Genomic DNA, 20,054 nt, shown 5'->3' on the forward strand with positions numbered 1-20,054 from the left:
AGAGGAATCCTATTCTCTAGCTCTCCTTGGCACACCGGAAACCACTGGCCTCAGCTTCTAGACCACCCAGGCCTCCACAGATCCTCTTACCCAGCCAGTCCTCCAAAGATGTCCTTGACGTAGGAGTAGTCACCTCCAGATTTGGGGATGGTGACCCCAAGCTCAGCATAGCACAGGGCTCCCACGGCTGTGATGACACCAGTCACAATCCAGACAATGAGAGCGAGGCCCACAGAGCCGGCGTTTTCCAGCACACCTTTCGGCGAGACGAAGATTCCAGAGCCAATGATGTTCCCTGCATGAGGCACCAAGGTTGCCGGGGGAGACAGTGGAGTCAGCACAATTGACAGGACTGGCATTCACAGGAGTGGTCTCATCTCTGGTTTGATTCTAAAATGCCTTTGGAATGCATAAATCACCTCAGGCAGGTGTGTCTAGTAATAATTTACATGTCTCCTTTAGTCCTCAGGACACCTCTACAGGGTCAGATATCATTTCTCCCATTTTACAGAGGAGGAAACTGAGTCTTAGTGATACCAAGTGTATTGCCCAAGTCCACATGGTAGTAAGCGGTGGCTGGGGTATTGAACCTTAAGACCCTCTCACTGGGCTGTACCATGGTCCACCCGAGGTAACAAAGGTCTTAAGACTAACTGGAAATGGCAGGACTGGAAAAGCAGGCTGTTCTCAGAGACAGTCTGCAGGGTAGAAAGCTTCAAAAGTAAGCCTCAGGGCAATACGTTTTGGATAGATTGTGGTCATACCCCATGACTGGGGGTTTTTAAGACCTATGAGCATCGACAGCACTCCTGGAGGCTGGCTTTCACCCCAGACAGGACAGCCCCACCCTTGATGAGGAACATGAAATAACCCTATAAAAACAGCCCTAGTCCTACAAAATGGTTTGTAGAAGTGCAATACATGCAAAGGTTTAGCACTATATTCTTGAAAGGTCGTCCCCTCCATTGCTTCATGTGACTCTCACAACCACCTTACAAAGTACGGGAAGAGGAGGAGGAACAGGTATTTCTCTCTCTGTTTTGCAAAGAGGCTAAGATACAGAGGGGTTAAATGCTTTTTCCAAATTCCACAGCTACTGATGGGTAAAATTGGATCTAGAAGTCAGTCTCCTGATGCTTAATCCAGCGCGCTTTCCACTAATCTATTTCTGCTTCTGTGTGCAAGAGGCTGGCTTTCTCCTGAGAGATGAGGCTGGCAGCAAGGACTGAATGGTTGGCTATTGGGACGGGTGTGTTGGGCAGGGGAGGAGTAAGACAGTGGGGGCAGCTCCTGACATGTTCCTTCCCAAGCTTTCCTCTACTTTCTGTAATTCAAGGTGGTGATCAGAGCACCCAGCTGTACTACGAAAAGTCTGAGGGAAGAAGCAGAGACTAAATGGATCCAGGTGGAAATGCAGAACGGGAGTATTATGAGGCCAGCTTGGTTTGACAGTGTTCTGAGGACATCTTAAATTCCCACCGCCTCTCTTAAGGGGTTTGGAACCAGACCTGGGCTGAACAAAATGCAGGATAGAGGATTTACACTCAACTTTCAAAATGACTTTCCGATCTCAACTTGCATAACTCAACCTCAATCCAGTCCTGAAACTTTTACTTCTAAATCAAAATTTGGTATTTAATCCCAGGCCATGCATCAGTTATTTCGGTCAAAGGGGACAAGAAGAGACTATTCACCTTCTAAAAGCAACACATTTTATTCCTCTGGGATACAGAATAAGCTTTTCACACTAAAAAAACTGCAGCGTGAGATAACGAACGGGAGAGGGAAGCGGTCTAGGCAGGAGGAAGAGCGGCAACCATGAGACTGACATACAGGATCTGCGGCTGGATGCAGCCGGAAAGGAAGCACACTTGTCTCAAACTTGCCTTCCTTCTATGCAGGTAGTCTATCCCACCAGACCTGGGCTGCATATAGAGATGATAAAGGAAGAAACAACCCCTCACGTTCAACTTTGTGATCTAAACATCAGGCAAAGAGAGAGAGAAAAATGAGATTCTGGGCCCCACCAGTTCTTAAAGGTTTTTCCTTTTCTTGTACATTTATTTAAAGTCCTATGATAGGAACAAGAGGACCTATTTCAGCCGCCCTCTTTCCTCCACCAGTCTCCATGTGTGCTTTGCATGAAGGTTGGGCTACTGGAGACTATGAGGCCTTCTGGTGGTGTGCCAGGACTCAGGACACAGTTACCCTGGCAGGTGACCCTTAACCTGCCAAGCGAAACGTGCTGCTGTCCCCTGGAAGATACCAAGTGCCAGAAGCTGAGAACTGGAGACGAGGTTGCTAACAGTGCAAAAGGTGATAATAAACTCCTTGTCTAGCAGGAATTTATCAGAAGAGTAATTTGTAGGGCATTTCAAAGGCAGCCATGAAGAGAGTAACACACCTAGATTATAAAACTAGTTCAAGGGGTTAGAAAAACGATCAATGTAGGAGAAAAACAAGGTTTGACTTTGGTCTGCAAGGTACTGAAAAGGGAGGTGGTGGGGAAACAGCTAGGTATTTCTCGGAGCCAGGAACGGCTGTCACAGGGAGGAAGTAGGGGTGAATGTCATTGAAGAGATCCTGTCTTCTCAGGAATGAAGTGTCAGTGTTCCACTAAGGATTCTTGGAAAACAAATACCACAGTGGGGATCAAGAAGCACTTCTGTTCTCCAGCTTTTGTTCTGGCATTTCCAGAGTGTGTGCTCCTTTCCTCACTGCAGGTGGAGGCAGCTGCTGGAAGATGGGATGTGCAACACCAACAGCCATTTGCAGGGTCTGATCACTTACTGCCTCCCCTTATTCTCCATAATATGTCCTTCCGTGGAGCTGCTGGAGTGATGGTGAGGTTTGTAATAGGCTGACATTGGGACAAGAATCTTCATTTTATAAAAATTGGTTTCTACCCCTCGCCCTGCAATCTTAATTGTGACCAAACTAAAATTAATAAGGTAATATATATATATTGCCATATATATATATATATATATATATATATATATATATATATATATATAAAATCCTAGCCAAAACAAGAGGGCTACAGAACAGGAAGGAGAGGAATGTCTCTCTCTGATTCTAGGAAGCTGCTACCTAGAAAACCAGAATCAGATAACATTTCCTCCACCTTAGTGGACTCTGGAGCTTCTGCCGGGGGAGGAATGTCACACATAGCCGAAAGAACATTCACATTACATTTACTCAAAAGTAATGCCTACTATCTACAATCTTAGTGTGATTATTTGATTACTATTTCTCTCTCCCACTGGACTTATAAGATTCATGACAGCAGGGACTCTATTGCTTCCCTTCACCTGCAAAGTGTCACACAGTAGACACTCGATAAATGTTTACTGAATGAATGATGTCAGACATCCAACTAGAGCTTATCTCCACGGAGCAATATAAGTGTTTCTTTGGAACCTCCAAATCCTATGAAGTATGTCAAGTATGTATTGTAGGCAAATGAATAAAGCAATCCATTTATTTCACTGCTGAAGAGAGTAATCTGGTTATTATTACCATCTCCAATTTTTTTTTAAGATTTTTTTTATTTGAGAGAGACAGAATATGAGTGGGGGGTGGGGAGGAGGAGCAGAGGGACAAGCAGACTCCCCAGGGAGTGGGGAGCCCAATGCGGGGCTCCATCCCAGGACTCTGAGATCATGACCGGAGCCAAAGTCAGACACTTAACCGACTGAGCCACCCAGGCGCCCCTATCATCACCAATTTATAGGGGAAGAAAATAGGGCAACTATTATTTCAATTTTCCAAATATGAAAAAATGAGGGAGGTATTACCATCCCTATTTTATGGATGAAGAAACTGAGACACAGAGAGGTAGTTATTTGCCTAAACCACAGAGTAAGTTAGTAGTAACTGATTACAACCTAAATCTTTTGTTGTAGCCTCAAGCTTTTCCCAGGGAATAGTCAGTTTTACTAAGATGATGCTTATTGTGAGAAGATGCTTATTAAGGACCTGCAACACAGATCTGATTCCTTCCTTCTGCCACATCACCTTCAATGGTGATTTTCAAAGTGTTCACAATTGTTACTTTATTTGATTCTTGGAACTACTTTCTTAGGGGCATAGGGTGGGTGTTATCATCACTATTTACCTTCACTAAGACTGAGTTTTAGAGAGGTGAGGAGACTTGACCAAAGTCACATACTGCATAGGCAGCAAGGCCTGGACTAGAGGCCAAGTCCTTGGACTCCCGGCCTGGGTTCCCTCCACTACTCCACATGGCCTCTCCTCTAGAAATTGCACAACAGGACTTTTACACTTGGACCCTGTCCAAATGAGGTTTTTCTGGAGTGGCTTTGAAAAAGGAGAAGTAGGAAAGATCTTTTCTATCTTGACTATGAAACTTTCTTGAGAGGCTGGAAGAAAGTTGATTACTGTGGGGATGTTTTTCTCCATTGTTTTACTCTTAGACTTCTTGTCTATAAAACTATTCAAGAATGAGATGCCCATCCATCTGGAGTAGCCAAGGTTTCAATCCTCCCTCTCAGCCACCCCAATTAGTAAAATAATCATCTTATCGCATAGATCTTCTTTAGTAAAAAAGGGGTCCTAGGATGCCTGGACAATGAGGCCCAGCTTGGCTTCTTCTGTCAAAGAAAAGCCAAGCAAACCACTCCATTAAAAAAGGGGCCAAGTTGTATCCGTGGGCAAGTCCTCACTAGAAAAATGTTGGAATTAAGAAAATCCATGTTTGCCATGAATAACCACTGACTTCCCTACTTGTGGGCCAATACCCATGTGACTGTTATTAAGGCCTTACTCACATCCAGGCTTGTCCACACTAGAATGCTGTAGGCATCAAAGAATTTCCTAGGGCATGGATTTACAGACTTCTAATGCCCAACAGACCCTCTGATACAAAAGGTTTTGGCCTTCCTTAATAACTAATGCTAATCGTAGAGTCTAGTCAGAGCTCCTCCTGGGGCTTGGAGGTTCTGTCCATTTCCATGATGTTTAGAAAAAAGCAAGGTGAACTTTCTTTTTTTTCCCTTTTTTTTTTTTAAAGATTTTATTTATTTATTTGAAAGAGAGAGAGCATGAGTGGTGGGGGGCGGGGCAGAGGGAGAGGGATAAACAGACTTTCCACTGACCAGGGAGCCCAACTTGGGGCTCAATCCCAGGACCCTGGGATCAGGACCTGAGCAAAAGGCAGACTCTTAACCAGCTGAGCCACCCAGGTGTCACTAAGGTCAACTTTCTTTATGCTTCTTCCTTCAAGTGGCCAAGAAGATCTCAAGATTTTCAGGACTGGGGGAAGGATGGAAGCAGGGTCTGGTATGTTGGGGGCTTTGATTCTCATGGCAGGAAGCTCACCATGCGTCTTACCCTGTATACACTTTCCCATCAGGACTGTACAAATAGCTACATCAGAGTGACAGCAGGTTAAGACTCTGACCCGTGCCCTTTGGAGTTGCCATCCTGAGCAGAACAGAGATGTGGAAGGTGCTGCAGGACTCCACTGTTTTGGATCCCTTACTGAAAACTGAAGAGGGCACTAGGCTCAGAGTTGGGGGAGCCATTGATTCCTTGCTTTGCCACCCACAAGCCGTGTGACCTGAATTTTTCTGACAGTCCCTTCCTTCACCTGCTGAATGGAATAATTGTTCCTGCCCTGATGACCACACAGGGTTGTTGTGGGGATCATGGGAGATCACATACGTGTGGGAACACTTTCTAATCTATGAAATGCTAGCAAATATAAGGAACTGCTAGACTTCACAGCAGTAAGAACAGAGTCCATCTCTAGAAGAAAAAGAAGAACAGAAGCTTGGCTCCAAAACAGCACTGCAGAGCCAGGACCATGAAGCATTCTCTGAGTCATTTGTCTGCTTGCCTAGGTATAATTTTTAGATGCTGCAGGTGGGCGGCCAGCAGGTAATTGCATCTCAAAAAGTATTTATTGAGCACCCACTTTGTACATGCTTGCTTTAAAAGGTCATTGGGAAGCACTTGTTCACACATGGCCTCTAAATGAAGTAGATGGAGCCAACCACCACCCACCAGCCCCTGAAAAGCAGGCATCCTGGCCTGAGGGGCTACAAGTGCTGAGTCCTCACATATATCCATTAAAGATTCACATTTGGCCTCCAGCATCTCCCTGTCTTGTTGGGGAACCAGGCACCAGTAGAGACAGGTTTTGTCTATCTCAGTTGTTCTCATCCAGTGGCAATTTTGTACCATTTCCCCCAGCCCCAGGGGACAGTTGGCAATGACTGCAGACACTCTCATTGTTACAACTGGAGGAGGGGTATTACTGGCATCTAGTGGAGGCCAGGGCTGCTGCTAAGCATCCTTCAATACACGTGACAGCCCCCCACAACAACGAAGTATCTGGCCCATATGGTAACAGCACTAACATTGAGAAACACTGTTCTAACCTCAAGCGTCACTGTCATCATCTGGCTAATCCCTAAAGTCCCTTTCAGAATGGAACTTCGATGACTTTTTTAAAAGATTTTATTTATTTATTTATTTATTTATTTGTGTGTGTGAGAGAGAGAGAACACAAGCAGAGGGACCAGCAGGCAGAGGGAGATTCACCCTGCTGAGCAAGGAGCTCAATGTGGGACTTAATCCCAGGACCCTGGGATCACGACCTGAGCTGAAGGCAGACACTTAATCAACTGAGCCACCCAGGCGCCCCGAGAATAACTCATTTTTTAAAAGATTTGTTTAGGGATGCCTGGGTGGCTCAGTTGGTTAAGCATCTCCCTTTGGCTCAGGTCATGATCCCAGGGTCCTGGGATCAAGTCCTGCATTGGGCTCCCTGCTCAGTAGGGAGCCTGCTTCTCCCTCTGCCTGCTGCTCCCCCTGCTTGTGCTCTCTTTCTCTCTATGACAAATAAATAAATAAAGTATTTAAAAGATTTGTTTATTTTAGAGAGAGAGGAGTATGAGCGGAGAGAGGTGCAGAGGGAGAAGAAGAGGGAGAGAATCTCAAGCAGACTCCCCGCTGAGTGCTGAGCCTGAGGCGATGAGGGGGCTCAATCCCACAGCCTTGAGATCATGATCTGAGCTGAAATCAAGAGCTGGACGTTTAAGCAACTGAGCCACCCAGACACCCGGAGAATAACTCATTTTTAGGCTAAAAAATTTTTTTATTGTGGTAAAAAACATGTAACATTAAAATTGCCATCTTAACCATTTTTTTTTTTAAAGATTTTATTTATTTATTCGACAGAGATAGAGACAGCCAGCGAGAGAGGGAACACAAGCAGGGGGAGTGGGAGAGGAAGAAGCAGGCTCATAGCGGAGGAGCCTGATGTGGGGCTCGATCCCATAACGCCGGGATCACGCCCTGAGCCGAAGGCAGACGCTTAACCGCTGTGCCACCCAGGCGCCCCCATCTTAACCATTTTTAAGTGTACAGTTCGGAAGAAGCATTAAGTATATTCACATTGTCAAACATCTCCAATGGATGATTTGTTTTTAACCGACTGCTATTATTCAACAAATACTTTCTAAGCACTTGCCACGTGCCAGGCTGAATACTCAGGGATGTGAAAATGAGTAAGACTCAGTCCCTGTCCTCAAGGAATTGTGTGAAGTGAGGACACGTAAGTGGACACGGAGCTGACAACAACAACTGTGCTATATGACAAGATATCACGAATGGAAAGGTCACTGTCGTGGGCTGCTCACAACAAGCTTCCTGGAAGAGGGGAAGTACACAACGGATGCTGATGAGTAAGAAGACTCAATCAGCAGAGAAGAAGGGGAAAGCATTGGCTGGTTGATAAACAGGTCAGGCTTGGACTGAACGGGCCAGTTCTTTTCATTGGCCTGATCATTCCAACCTAAATTTCTGAACCCGAATAAGTGAATGTGTGTCAGGGAATTGGAGGTGGGAGGAAAGTGAGAGTGATGGCGGAGGAGGAGCTCAAGGAGAGAAAGAAACGAAAATTTATTAAATATATACCAGGGGATACCAGATTTATTTTAATACTCCACAAGAAACTTCTACTTACAGGTAAGTAAACTGATAACTGACTTGTTGCAGGTTACAAAGCTTACAAACAGACAAGCAGTTTACAAACCTAAGACTACTTCCAGAGCCCCTCCTTTTTTGCTATATTATCACTGCTTCCTCCTTTTCAACGACACGCTGATACAAATCATGGAAAAATTCATTATGTGCCCTCTATGCCAGCATCAGAGCCTGCTTAACAGAAGCTGCCTTATCCCTAAGGCAACCTGACCTGCCTATATCCACTGCTTACTAAACATGCAGAATTGTACCCTAAAGAAACAGCTAAAGCATTTATGCATTTCATTGAGCTACAAACAGGCACATTTAAAATCTATATACCGATGAGAAAAGTACATTGATAATTCTGCAGCATGGGTACTTTCTCTGGGTAATCCACCTTCACAATGTGAAGCAGTGTGAGGTTCCCTGGAACATCTTCTGGCATATTGTGACACCCTCTCCCCAGGGGTGACGTCATTGCTCACGCTGAGGTTATTTAAAGTAGGGAGCAAACCAACGGGAATACTTGTGACTGTGACAAAGGATGAGGGATGAGATGTAATCGATAAAGCTTTTCAGCTCAAACTTCATTCATTCTATAAATAAAACAGCTTAAAATAGGCCTGAGGGGTACTTTTTGCTTCTTAGAAATAAAATTCACCAGTGCTCTACACAGGGCCTAGCATATAATGTGCTGAATAAGTGTCTGTTGAATGTTAAAATGCGGGCTGGTCTGAAATCCCGTGATCAGCAGCTCCTACTTCTGTCCAAGGAGCAGCCTGCAGTTTACCATTTCCAGATTTCCTGGGAGAAAGGACTTGGGGGGCCTCCTCTGTAGGCATGTGCTGGGAGGGGTGCAAGGCATACTCTTTCTTGCTTCGTGTGCTCAACAAGGAGTTAAAAATTGGAACAGTTCCTAGTCCCCGGGCTCCAGAATGGTGGTTGTTTCTGGTGGTTCAGAATATATTACTGGATTAGTTGCTCACGCCTGCTTTTTTGACAGCCCTGCATCACCCCAAACATTAACAACGACAAAACAAGAGCAACAGTAGAAATTCCTGAGGTATTTCTTTATAGGTAGCTGTGATGCTGGATTAACCCTCAGAGGAAAGCAGAAAACCTTGGTAGCCAGGCAACTTGAGAAACCCCCATGTGTATGCCCCATACCTCCATGCTGCTTTAATAAGCTGGTTTAATTCAGAAAAGCTATAGATATGGTGCCAGCCTCTCCGAGAAGGTCATGTGATCTGGGTACAGGGTATTTTTGTTGTTGGTGGTGTTTTTCTAAATAAGATGAGCTATTTGGTTCCGTTTCTTGGACACAATTTTTTACCTGCTGGGTTCCTACTGTCTTCCCCCAACCCCAAGAGTCTGCTAGTCACTCGCTCTGCACAGCTCTGCTCTTTGGGAGAACACATTATGGCCCTGCCAGTGGCAGGCTCACCCAGATTGCTCCTTGAGCTCCGTGGTTCCTGGAGGCAGGAAGCATGCAACAGGATCCCTGTCCCCAGCTGCCTGGAGTTACATGCTGTGGAGCATTTTGGTTAAGCCCAGTGGCTTCAGAGTTCAATGACCTGAGGTTGAATCCTGGCTCTGCCATTGTCCACTTATTCATTCAAACCCTTCCTGTCTATAACTGTACTAACTACATGAAATTAGGAGAGAATATTTATAAAGCACTGATCAGGTACCATTAGCAGTGCACAGTAGTGCTCAGTAAATGGTAGCTACTTATTTTTAAGATTACACTGCTGGGAATAGCCTTTTTCTATTCACCAAGATGTGTTTGTTTTGACAAGCCTCCTACTTGGCTTCCGTCTCAGAGTTTTCTCTGAGAACAATGAGTTTTAAACACATTTTTATCTTGAATGAACCAAATCCGAATCCCTCCATGTTTTTAAAAAAAGTTGAAGTGCAAACTCAAGAAGCAATTGTCACACTCCATCCCTCTGGTTAACACCCAGTAGCATTTTGGGGATTAGAAAGCTAATAAACATCATACTAGAGACTAAAATGTAAAATCTTCTGAAGTGGTGGAAAACACATGGGTCTGAAAATCTTTTGGACTTGAAAAATGTCCAAATCAGCCCAGTGCCACTGTAGTATGGTCATACAGATAGCTACACTTCTTTGTTGACAAATACCCTTTAAAAAAAAAGTCAGGGTGCCTGGGTGGCTCAGTTGGTTAAGCATCTGCTTTCTGCTCGGGTCATGATCCCAGGGTCCTGGAATCGAGCCCCACAGCATTGGGGTCCCTGCTCTGCGGGTAGCCTGCTTCTCCCTCTCCCTCCACCCGCCGATCCCCCTGCTTGTGCTCTCTCTGTCAAATAAATGAATAAAACAAAATAAAGTTTTTCCTCCAACCTTTGCAGTATCAGGTATGTATGGTCTTTCCTGACTCCAATGTCAGGTTATGGTCCTCCATGGCCCACTCCCCCACCACACAATATATACTGGCTTTATTCCTTTCTCTCTTGGTTGCCAGTTAGCAATTAGCAATGGCTAAGAGCTTTGGCTCTGGAGTTAGGCCATCTCAGTAATCAGTTGTGTGACCATGGGCAAATTATTTGCCAGCTCTGTGACTCAATTCCCCATGTTTAAAATTAGAGATAATTATGGTATCTACTTCTGGGGGATTGTGGTCAGGATTAAATAAGGTAATATACATAAAAAGTTCATAGCACAAGAACTGGCATTTACTAAGTGCTCAATAAATACTATTTTTTTATTTATTTTTTTTAAGATTTTATTTTTAAGGAATCTCTATACCCAGTGGGGCTTGAACTCACCACCCTGAGACCAAGAGTCACATGCCCCACCCATTGAGCCAGCCAGGTGCCTCAATAAATACTAAAAAAAAATCTTGTTAGTGGGAAAGAGTGGTCTAATAGCTAGATCTGCATTCAGTATTGTTCTGCAGCAAGTATACCAAGTCCGTTCATAAATACACATTGTGCTAAACACAAAATGGTCTGACATATTAAAAATATTTTTTCTTTAGGCTCTGCAGCGGCCTGGTGCCTCCAAACCTGAATTCTGGGTATATACCTAAATATGTAACTGGTATAAAGTGACCTAAACAGCCAGGAACTCTGTGGGCACCCCTACCATGCTGGGGAAAACTCTGGTCCATAAAGGAAAGGTGTGCATGTGGGAGAGTTAATAGGAGGATGGTCTGTGCCGACCAGATTCTGTAATAGCTGAGTCAACCTCAGGCTGCCCCCCAAGTCATACTGCAATCGTACCAGGAAGGTTGCCTTCCACTCCTAGCTGAATGCTCAGCTCCCCTTTACACTGGGACACTTCTTCACTGGGAACACACCACTAACTTCATCTGTAAAAACAAATAAGGACCTCTGCCCAGGGCTAAAGGAAAGCATGCCTTTAGGACATAAAAATAGAAATAGTAGAGAAGAATGCTTAAAAACTCAATTCAGGATTCAGACAAGCTTTAGGTTTGAATCTTCCCTTCAATACTTCTTTAGCTGTGTGAACTTTAACAAGTTGCCTGCCCCTCTCAGCCTCTATTTCTTTACCTGGAGAAAGGGATAATAAGTGCCTCCCAAGAAGGGTATTGCGAGAAATAAATAGGATACTGATGTTACTGTAATTGGGCAAGTTTCTGGCATATAATAAGTGCTTAATAATGACAACTTTTGGGGCACCTGGCTGGCTCAGTCCGTGGAGTGTGCATCCTTGATCTCGAGGTTGGAGGTCTGAGCTCCACGTTGGGTGGAGAGATTGCTTAACAAATAAAATCTTGGGACACCTGGGTGGCTCAGTCGTTAAGCGTCTGCCTTCGGCTCAGGGTGTGATCCCGGAGTCCTGGGATTGAGCCCCACATCGGGCTTCTCCGCTGGGAGCCTGCTTCCTCCTCTCCTACTCCCCTTGCCTGTGTTCCCTCTCTCGCTGGCTGTCTCTCTCTGTCAAATAAATAAATAAAATCTTTAAAATAAATAAATAAATAAATAAATAAATAAATAAAATCTTAAAAAAATAATGATAGCTTTTAACAGTAGCTTAGGTATCATTAGTAGATAAATTTTGCTGCTCCATGGGGTGCGTGGGTGGCTCAGTCTGTTAAGCGTCTACCTTTGGCTCAGGTCATGATCCCAGGTGCGATCGAGGCCCGCATCCAGGAGCCTTCTCCCTCGCCTTCTGCCCCTCCTCGCCACCCATGCTCTCTCTCTCTCTCTCAAATAAGAAAGTAAAATATTTAAAACAATTTTTTTTTTGCTGTTCCATTACACTCTCTTTAGATTTTGCGGGGACCTCACATTCATGGTGAAATCTAAGTTCATCTGTTGCCAACAGATTTCCTTAGCCAAGTGCATGGAGAGCAACAGTCTGGTTAGATTAGGGCAAAGGTGATGTTAAAAAATTAAAATGGCCTGAAGTGCCTGGCTAGCTCACTCAGTGGAGCGTGCAATTCTTGATCTCAGGATTGTGAGTTCGAGCCCCACACAGGGTGTAGAGCTTACTTAAAAAAAAAAAAAAAATTAAAATGGCCCAATCTAATTGTCTAGGCTGATGAAATTATTCCTTTCTTAAAGATTTTTCAAGCCAGGTTCCCAACAGTTAACTGACAAACACTTCTTATTACTACCACATTCAGATTTTTGTCCAAGAACCAATTAAGTACAACAATCATTTGAGCTATTGTTCCATGTCAGGCTAACTACCACAGATTCAAAGATGTAGAAGATACTTTTTTTTTTTCTCACGGGAATAACCATTTAGTTGTTATTCTTTTACCTATGAAATCTCCCAGCATCACCTTCTCCATTCTATTTTTTCCCATATCCTTCAAGATGTTTCTTTTTTTTTTTTTTTTAAAGATTTTTTATTTATTTATTTGACAGAGATAGAGACAGCCAGCGAGAGAGGGAACACAAGCAGGGGGAGTGGGAGGGGAAGAAGCAGGCTCATAGCAGAGGTGCCTGATGCGGGGCTCGATCCCACAACGCCGGGATCACGCCCTGAGCCGAAGGCAGACGCTTAACCGCTGTGCCACCCAGGCGCCCCAAGATGTTTCTTAATCTAGTGCTGGGTGAGAACTTTTCTCTCCTTGTGTTTCCCACAATTCACCTAACTTTCCCCTCATCCAGCTCCTACATAAGTCAACCACATCATTAATTTTTAATGTTCTTTGTTTAATGTATATGAATCTCATTTCCCCAGTCAGATTATAAGTAACTCTAGGGCATGGGTTTCTATTAGTCCACCCTATATTCCTGTAACACCTGCCATTCTGTTACTCCTTATTTAGATCATCAATGATGACCGTCAATGAAATTTTATGAGCTTGTACAAAACACACAGTTTAACTTATCCTTTTAAGTCAGTTGGGTATGAGATAGATGGATTTGGGGCAAATGCTCCTTTCCCATACCGCATCACCTGACCCACTTAGGAAATTTCCTTTCTCTTTTTGCCTTCTAATTTTCTCTCTTCCGCAGTGTTGGAAGATCACTGAATTCTGCATGGAAAATGCCATTTCTATTTTTGCATTTGGTCTTGAAAAGACTTGAATCACTATTATTCACTCAGAAACCCTTTTAGAAGAGGACAGGGCAGCTGCTCAGCACATCTGCGATTGAACAGCCACAAAGGAGGGGAAGCAGAAAGGATTTCGCCCCCATATCATCCTAAAGGGAAAATCTGCGTCTCACCCTAGCTTAAAATGGAGGTGGAATAGTGCCTATTAACTCTACAAAGATTCTCACACTTTGGAAAAACATCCTGATTTCTCTGAAATCACCTATTTGGGATCTCTCTTCACCTCAGAGTTACTATTCTTGTCACTGTAATGTCAGTGGGAATATTGGGACTATTCTCACACTGAAGCACAATCCACGAGGTTGTGGACACATCAGTAGTAACATTCACCCAACTGAGATTGTATTTTTTTTTCAACATTCACGAAACTATTGAAGAAAGAGACAAGAACCACCTCAGTGTATAGGAAAATATCCTCTACCCTTGAATACCTGCACATACACGGGGGTGGGTGAGCAAGGCTGAGGCAGAAAGGAGGTTTGACTGTGCTTGTGTGCATGTGGGTGTGCACATCTGCGTGTGAATCAGAACCTCCCCAAAGGGAGGAAAATGCTTAATCCTATCAGTCAAACTGGTGAAAGAGGTAACGGGCTCTGGGCTATTTATAGACCTTAAATTGGCATGTGCTGTACATATTGAATACTTTGCTGATCTCATTTTTTACAGCAATTGAGATAAAGGAGAAGCAAAGAAAAGGTAATGAGAGATTCAGATCATGACTGTAATTTTAAAAATAACATTACCTTTCTTATAACTGTAGATACCTGGAAAATTTCCCAGACTCAGAGAATTAGATAAAACGGGATTCCATTTTGAAAACAGCGTGGAGATAACATGATCACTGAAGTCTGGGTGTAGAGGTGAAGAGGATTATCTGAATACTGTACTGATTTTATTTGATTTCAAGGGTGTTCTCCAGTGTCACTATCGCTTGGACGCCAAAATGCCTCTGTGCTCCTGCATATCACACGGACTCATCCAGAGACACTGATTCATGGGCAACAGGACACAATAAGCCCTCAAAAGGAACTCTGGAGAGATGACACAAACATATCTGGCCTGACCATCCCACGCCCCTTTCTCTGGGAAGAGGGTAAAGCCCTCTACCAAAAACAGCAGAAGAAACGCTCACCCTTTGAAGTAAGGACAGTAATGAGCCATTGCCCATCCATCTCCAGGGCCTCTCTGGAAAGAGGAAGATGTGTTGTCTAGGGATGGAATCATATTTGGGACCCTCTGCCCAGCAGACTGTGGTGAGGGGCCTGCACTGGCATTCTCAGGTACACTTGGGCCCCCCAGCTTCAAAGTCCTCCAGCTGGGACACATTCTACCCATCAGTTCCCCCCCTGACTCCACATTTTAGTCATTCTACTTACTCCTATTTCCCTTTGAAAACCTCATAAGGTCTTCCATGAAAGTTAAGAGTTGGGCGGACTTGCTAGGCAACCAAAGAAACTGCAAACTCTATGTTTAGGGAGAGGCACAATCCATCTCATCTCTCCTTTTCTTCCATGATTTATTTCCTCATCTGTGAAATGGGAATAGCAGCGCTGTCGCATCTACTTTACAAAGTGAGAGTGCTCCATAAGATGAAAAAGCTATAGAAGGGCAAGGCGTTATCACTGCTGTCGTAGCTATTTTTGTTATTACACATCCCCTAGGCCCACATTTCTCAGAACACACAACAACAGAATATCTACTAAGTAGGTCTCAAAAGCCTGTCCACGGCCTGCTAAAGAGATGGCTGCATGAAAGCTTGTTGGAAATTCAGGTTCCCTAGCCCCACCGTAAGCCAACGGAATCAGAGCCTTCAAGTGTGGAGCCAGGAGACCTATATTTTCAACAAGCTCCCAGGCAGTGCTGACCCTCAGCCAGGTGTGTGAGCCCTATTTGCTCCATTCCATGAACACTGGACAGAGCTGCTCAGCCTGGTTTGAAGAAGGAGATGCATGACATACACAGCTTCCTAGACCCTCAAACTTGACCCGTAGGGGATGGGTTACAGCACAAGAGAATGAGAATTCTTTTCTCAGGGAGTAGGAAGCAAAAATAGCACTTTCAAGGGGCTAAGTTTCCACAAGAGGACCACCAGAGAAGGGAAGGTGTGGTGGGTGGGAAAAGTAATTGGACTCACCTACAATGATACCACAAGCACTGACCAATCCAATCTCTTTCTTCAGGGCTACTCCGCCCCCTCCGGAACCAGACTCAGGGCTGGCCTCTGACTCGCTCCCACCTGGGTGGTTCTTTCCAGTGTTGTTTCGGTGCCTGGCTCCTTTTTCCATCCTTCTTATAGGATTTCCACCTCCAAAAGGTATCTCTCTTTCTAAATACGTGTGGGTGTAAATATATTTTAAGAGACTGTCTTTCAAATTGAAACGTCCTTTTCTGAAATAAGGACCACTTCTACCCTCTTTAAAAAAAAAAAAAGACTCAGGCAGATAAAAAGAGAAAACTGAAAATATTCCTATTCCGTATTGACACTTTCTTGTCACTCGTGCTTTCGAACAAGGAAGGGGTTGTTAAAGGGGGGGGGGAGAGACATAGATATTTAAATATAAAAATAGAACTGTACCAGCTACTCCGGCTGGAATTTTCCTGAAGGGGATGTAGATCTTCAGAGACCAGGATGGTTCTGCAATGTGTACCAGGCAGTGGCTTATTTTAGACGCTTCAAAGATAGTCTGGGTTTCACTCAGCTCTGCCCCTAAGAAAACAAAGATTGTCTTTACCTCCCCTTAGCCTTTTCTTTTTGATGAAGATAAGAGTTTTCATTAACTGAGGGGAAAACAGGTAATCCTCCGGTACTTTCTGCTCTTCCAGAAAAACAACTGTGGACCAGACCGGTTTGCTCTAGATCTTGTTTCCACCTGCTGTGGGTTTGTTTTCCCCTCCTTGTCTTCTGCCTTCTGCTTTTTCCAGATATCCTCGTATGTCTCGTTTGTTTTCCTGTCCTTGTTTTCTTTCTTCCGAGCTCCGTCCTCACGGCACAGACTGCCCCATCTCTCTAGGTTATGGGAGAGTGACTCTGGCACACACGATTGTGCTTCCCTTTTAGCATGGGGTTTTATGTGCTGAGCTAGCTCCGCCCCCACCTCCTCGGTCTCTCCATCCTCTGTCCGTCTCCTCCCTCCTCTTCAATTTAAATATTAGCACACAGCCCCCGAAGATCACCGAGAAGATGGATTAAAATATTCTGCTTTGTAATCGTCTCTCATTCTCCATCTTTCTCCTTGTGAGAAGTGGAAGTAAAATCGTTCCACGTCAACTGTTCTGGGAGAGTTCATTAGCTGGTATAGCGTTACAGGTCATACAGCGTTTGTGAGCTTTGTAAATAAGGGACCGGTTGTGCAGACACTTTAATACCATCAGAAATACACTGGTGACTGTGCTAAAATATTTATGTCCGGATCATTTGAGGATACAGGAGAGAAGGTTGTAAGGACCTTGTCTTCAAGTTTCTGAAAGTAGGAAATGCACAGCTGGGGGAGGGGAATGGAAAGGATTAAGAATAATGGAAAAGAGGTTCATTTAGTATAATTGTGAACTGTGAAGGGCATGGGTGAAACACAATCACCAGAAAGAGGTGGTAGACTTACTGTTCACAGCTCATATTTAGTGTTAGCTAAGACATGACAAAAAAGACTCCCACCTTAGATCCAGGAAAGAATGACACAAAATCTGGTAGAATGGAAACTTTCACAGCTTCTAATATTTTTTGCATTGATAAATTATTTGAGAGGCAGACCAGGCAAGGAGTGGGGAGCTTTCAGCACCTTTCTGATCATAAAGCAGATTGTTGATGTTAAGAGATAAGCAATTTATTACCATATGGATATTGTGTCTTGGCTTCCCTAAAGAATTTAACCCAGGAATTGCTGCCTTACGGTGAGAGCAACGATATTTATTATATTTGTAAAGTACTTTGAAAAACAGCAAGAAGCAATAGAGCAGGCCACACTATAAATCTAAAATAAAATTATTTTGAATCTGTGTTAAACAAATTATGCAAAAGTGCTTGATTTTAGAGTGGGTCTAAAAAATAAAGGTCCCCAAGCTGACCAGTAACTACAGAAATTTGGCGTCACTTTTTGGAAAATGTTGCAAAAGACATTGGATTTTAAGGAAAATAAATACTTAATTGCTTAAAATAGGGATGGTTGAGCTATTGTAGTAAAGACTTTCCAAATAAGATAAAGTCCAATCCACAGTATTTCCACTTTGCCCCGTAACCACTCAGCAAGTATAAAAAAGTTTCAAAGGTTGGGAGTTCAACCTCTTCTTCAAGATACAGCAAATTGAAAGCCTCAGCAAAATAAATAAATAAATAAATAAATAAATAAATAGGATTTTTAATAAAAAGAGTAGACAAGTAAGGAAATATATAGCACAAAGCTCCACGGGAGGGGATGAGTCATGGCAATTTTGAGTTGCCTCTGGCCTTTCCTGAAGGACAAAGCATTGAGGAAAAATTTGATGGATTCATTTTTAAACAATATGATTTGAAGACTTCTGCCCAAATTTCAACATTAAGGTATAAGACAAATAATCTTTCTCCTTCTCAAATATGAGTTCTTTCAGTAATATTTATATTTCTAATTTAACTGATGTAGATTTAATATGAGATAAAACATGAATGTGCAAACTGACCACAAAATGGCAGGCTTTAGCCGGTTGAATTTATGATTAAAGAAGTTAAGGAGGGTTGTGGGATCAAACACATTCTTGGGATGTGGTGGTACTAAGCACACCACTAAAATACTTAGTACTTAGTACTAAGGACTCTTCCCTCTTTCAACAGGACCATTTATTCATATTACATGGCTTTTTTCAGGTTGGAATCTTTTTGTGAAATAAACCCTAAGGGTGTGAAAATTCCATATGACTAATACTGAACACAAAAGAGTACAAAAATCTTGATGTAATACGCTGAAAAAAATCTGCAGAAATGATTAACTGAAGTTTCTTATTGAAATTTTGAAAACTGAATTATTTTTACTCCTAACTATTCTATATTTGCCTTTACATCTTTTATTCTACTTTCTACATTTAAATAATGCTACTTTACAATCTACAAACTGTTTTATGCCCAATAGCTCAGGGTTTTTTTCCCTCTTTATTAAATACATTGGGTGGACTTTTTCCTATTACGAAGATTAGAAAGCTGAGCCTCAGAGAAGCATCTTACCTGAGGTCAAAAACAAGACATTCTATTTTTGGGCAATAGTTTACACATGGAGAGCTCTTCCCGGGACACTATACCTACTTGCTGATGTCTCAACTTCTTCCACCTGAGGGAAACAGAAAGCCTTTGGTCAGGGCCATGTCCACATCTTCTGGAGTCAATGTCATAACTGTGCCTTTTAGAGAGCCACCTTGATGTCGGCACTTAACATCTGTTCAGTGACACCCACAGGACTTAATCTGCCCTCCCCTTCAACATTTGTTACCCCCTTCACATAGTGCTCGGTTTGGCCATTTTCCAACTGTATTAGTACAACTCTATTTCCAGTATCTGGGTGACTGTTTATTGTTGATTTGCACACTTAAGATGGGAAGAAAGTGATCCTTTTAACTAGGGAAAAGGGTGGGTAAGAGGGTCGTTTTCTAATGAGTATGGGCTTAGCAAGAGAAAGGCTGTATGAGGCTGACACCTACTGCACAAAGAAAGACATGGCACAGGAACACACTACTTGAATATATTGAACAAAACAGTCATGTTCCCGTATTTCCTTTCTGAAACAACAGCTAAGAAGTATCTGTTAATGCAGAGGAATAAAGCACAAAGCTCATTTACCCCATTCTTTTTTTTTTCCCTTTGGGACCCAATAGACGCTTTATTCTTGTTTTTTCTAACACAGTTGTGAAGTCTGAGATCACAAAGAGAGGACCCAAATCTCTTCCTGGAGGAAACTCACAGTCCATGCTCCCACTCCATTCTTCTGCTTGCACCTACATGCCCAGAGTCAGAAGAAACCCTGGTTTCAATTAAAGGCAGCTTTCTTCCTAAAGTCACAGTGACCACTGCCTATGGTCAAACAGTGAAACAGTGGTTTCCTGAGCTAGTGGTTCTAGACCCTTTATTTCATTCCAAATGGAAAGCAGATGAAAATTAGTGAGCAAAGAGGAAAGAAATAAAAAAGAAAAAGCCAAAACAGGTCAGAAAGGAAGGAAGATGAATTGAGGAGATGTAGTTAGATAACAAGCCCTTTTTAGAGTATGCTCTGTTTGCATTTTGGACACATTCATAAGTTCAAAGGAAGCTGTATCTTCCAGGGTTTATGTAGTCCTGAGAATTTGGATGAAGCAGATCCTGTTTTGTTACGATGGTCAATTAATTCATGCTCTTCTGGAGATAATGATGAATCCTTACTCTGACACCAGAGACAAAAATTCCAGCAGATTACTCTTCTGTCTGCTGCACTTGGCTGGATTCCAGGGAGCTAGCCCAGCACTAGTGGGAAAGAAATAAAGGTGCGTTCCCTGAGGCAGCTTCA

The 20,054-nt window shown here is 43.3% G+C and overlaps 1 protein-coding gene across 1 annotated transcript in view; it reads right to left on the reverse strand.

Moving 5' to 3' along the window:
* Nucleotides 1-16,753, reverse strand: part of SLC7A8 (solute carrier family 7 member 8) — a 50,943-nt gene extending 34,190 nt beyond the window's left edge. The window contains exons 1-2 of the mRNA XM_026486427.4: nt 15,692-16,753; nt 91-295 (exon numbers count right to left, since the gene is read on the reverse strand). Of these exons, the coding sequence (XP_026342212.1) occupies nt 91-295; nt 15,692-15,842 (356 nt within the window). The 5' untranslated portion in view covers nt 15,843-16,753. The remainder of the gene's footprint in view (nt 1-90; nt 296-15,691) is intronic.
* Nucleotides 16,754-20,054: the final 3,301 nt, after the last annotated feature.

Source organism: Ursus arctos, unplaced genomic scaffold, assembly GCF_023065955.2.
Source record: "Ursus arctos isolate Adak ecotype North America unplaced genomic scaffold, UrsArc2.0 scaffold_37, whole genome shotgun sequence".
Classification (NCBI taxonomy): Eukaryota; Metazoa; Chordata; class Mammalia; order Carnivora; family Ursidae; genus Ursus; species Ursus arctos.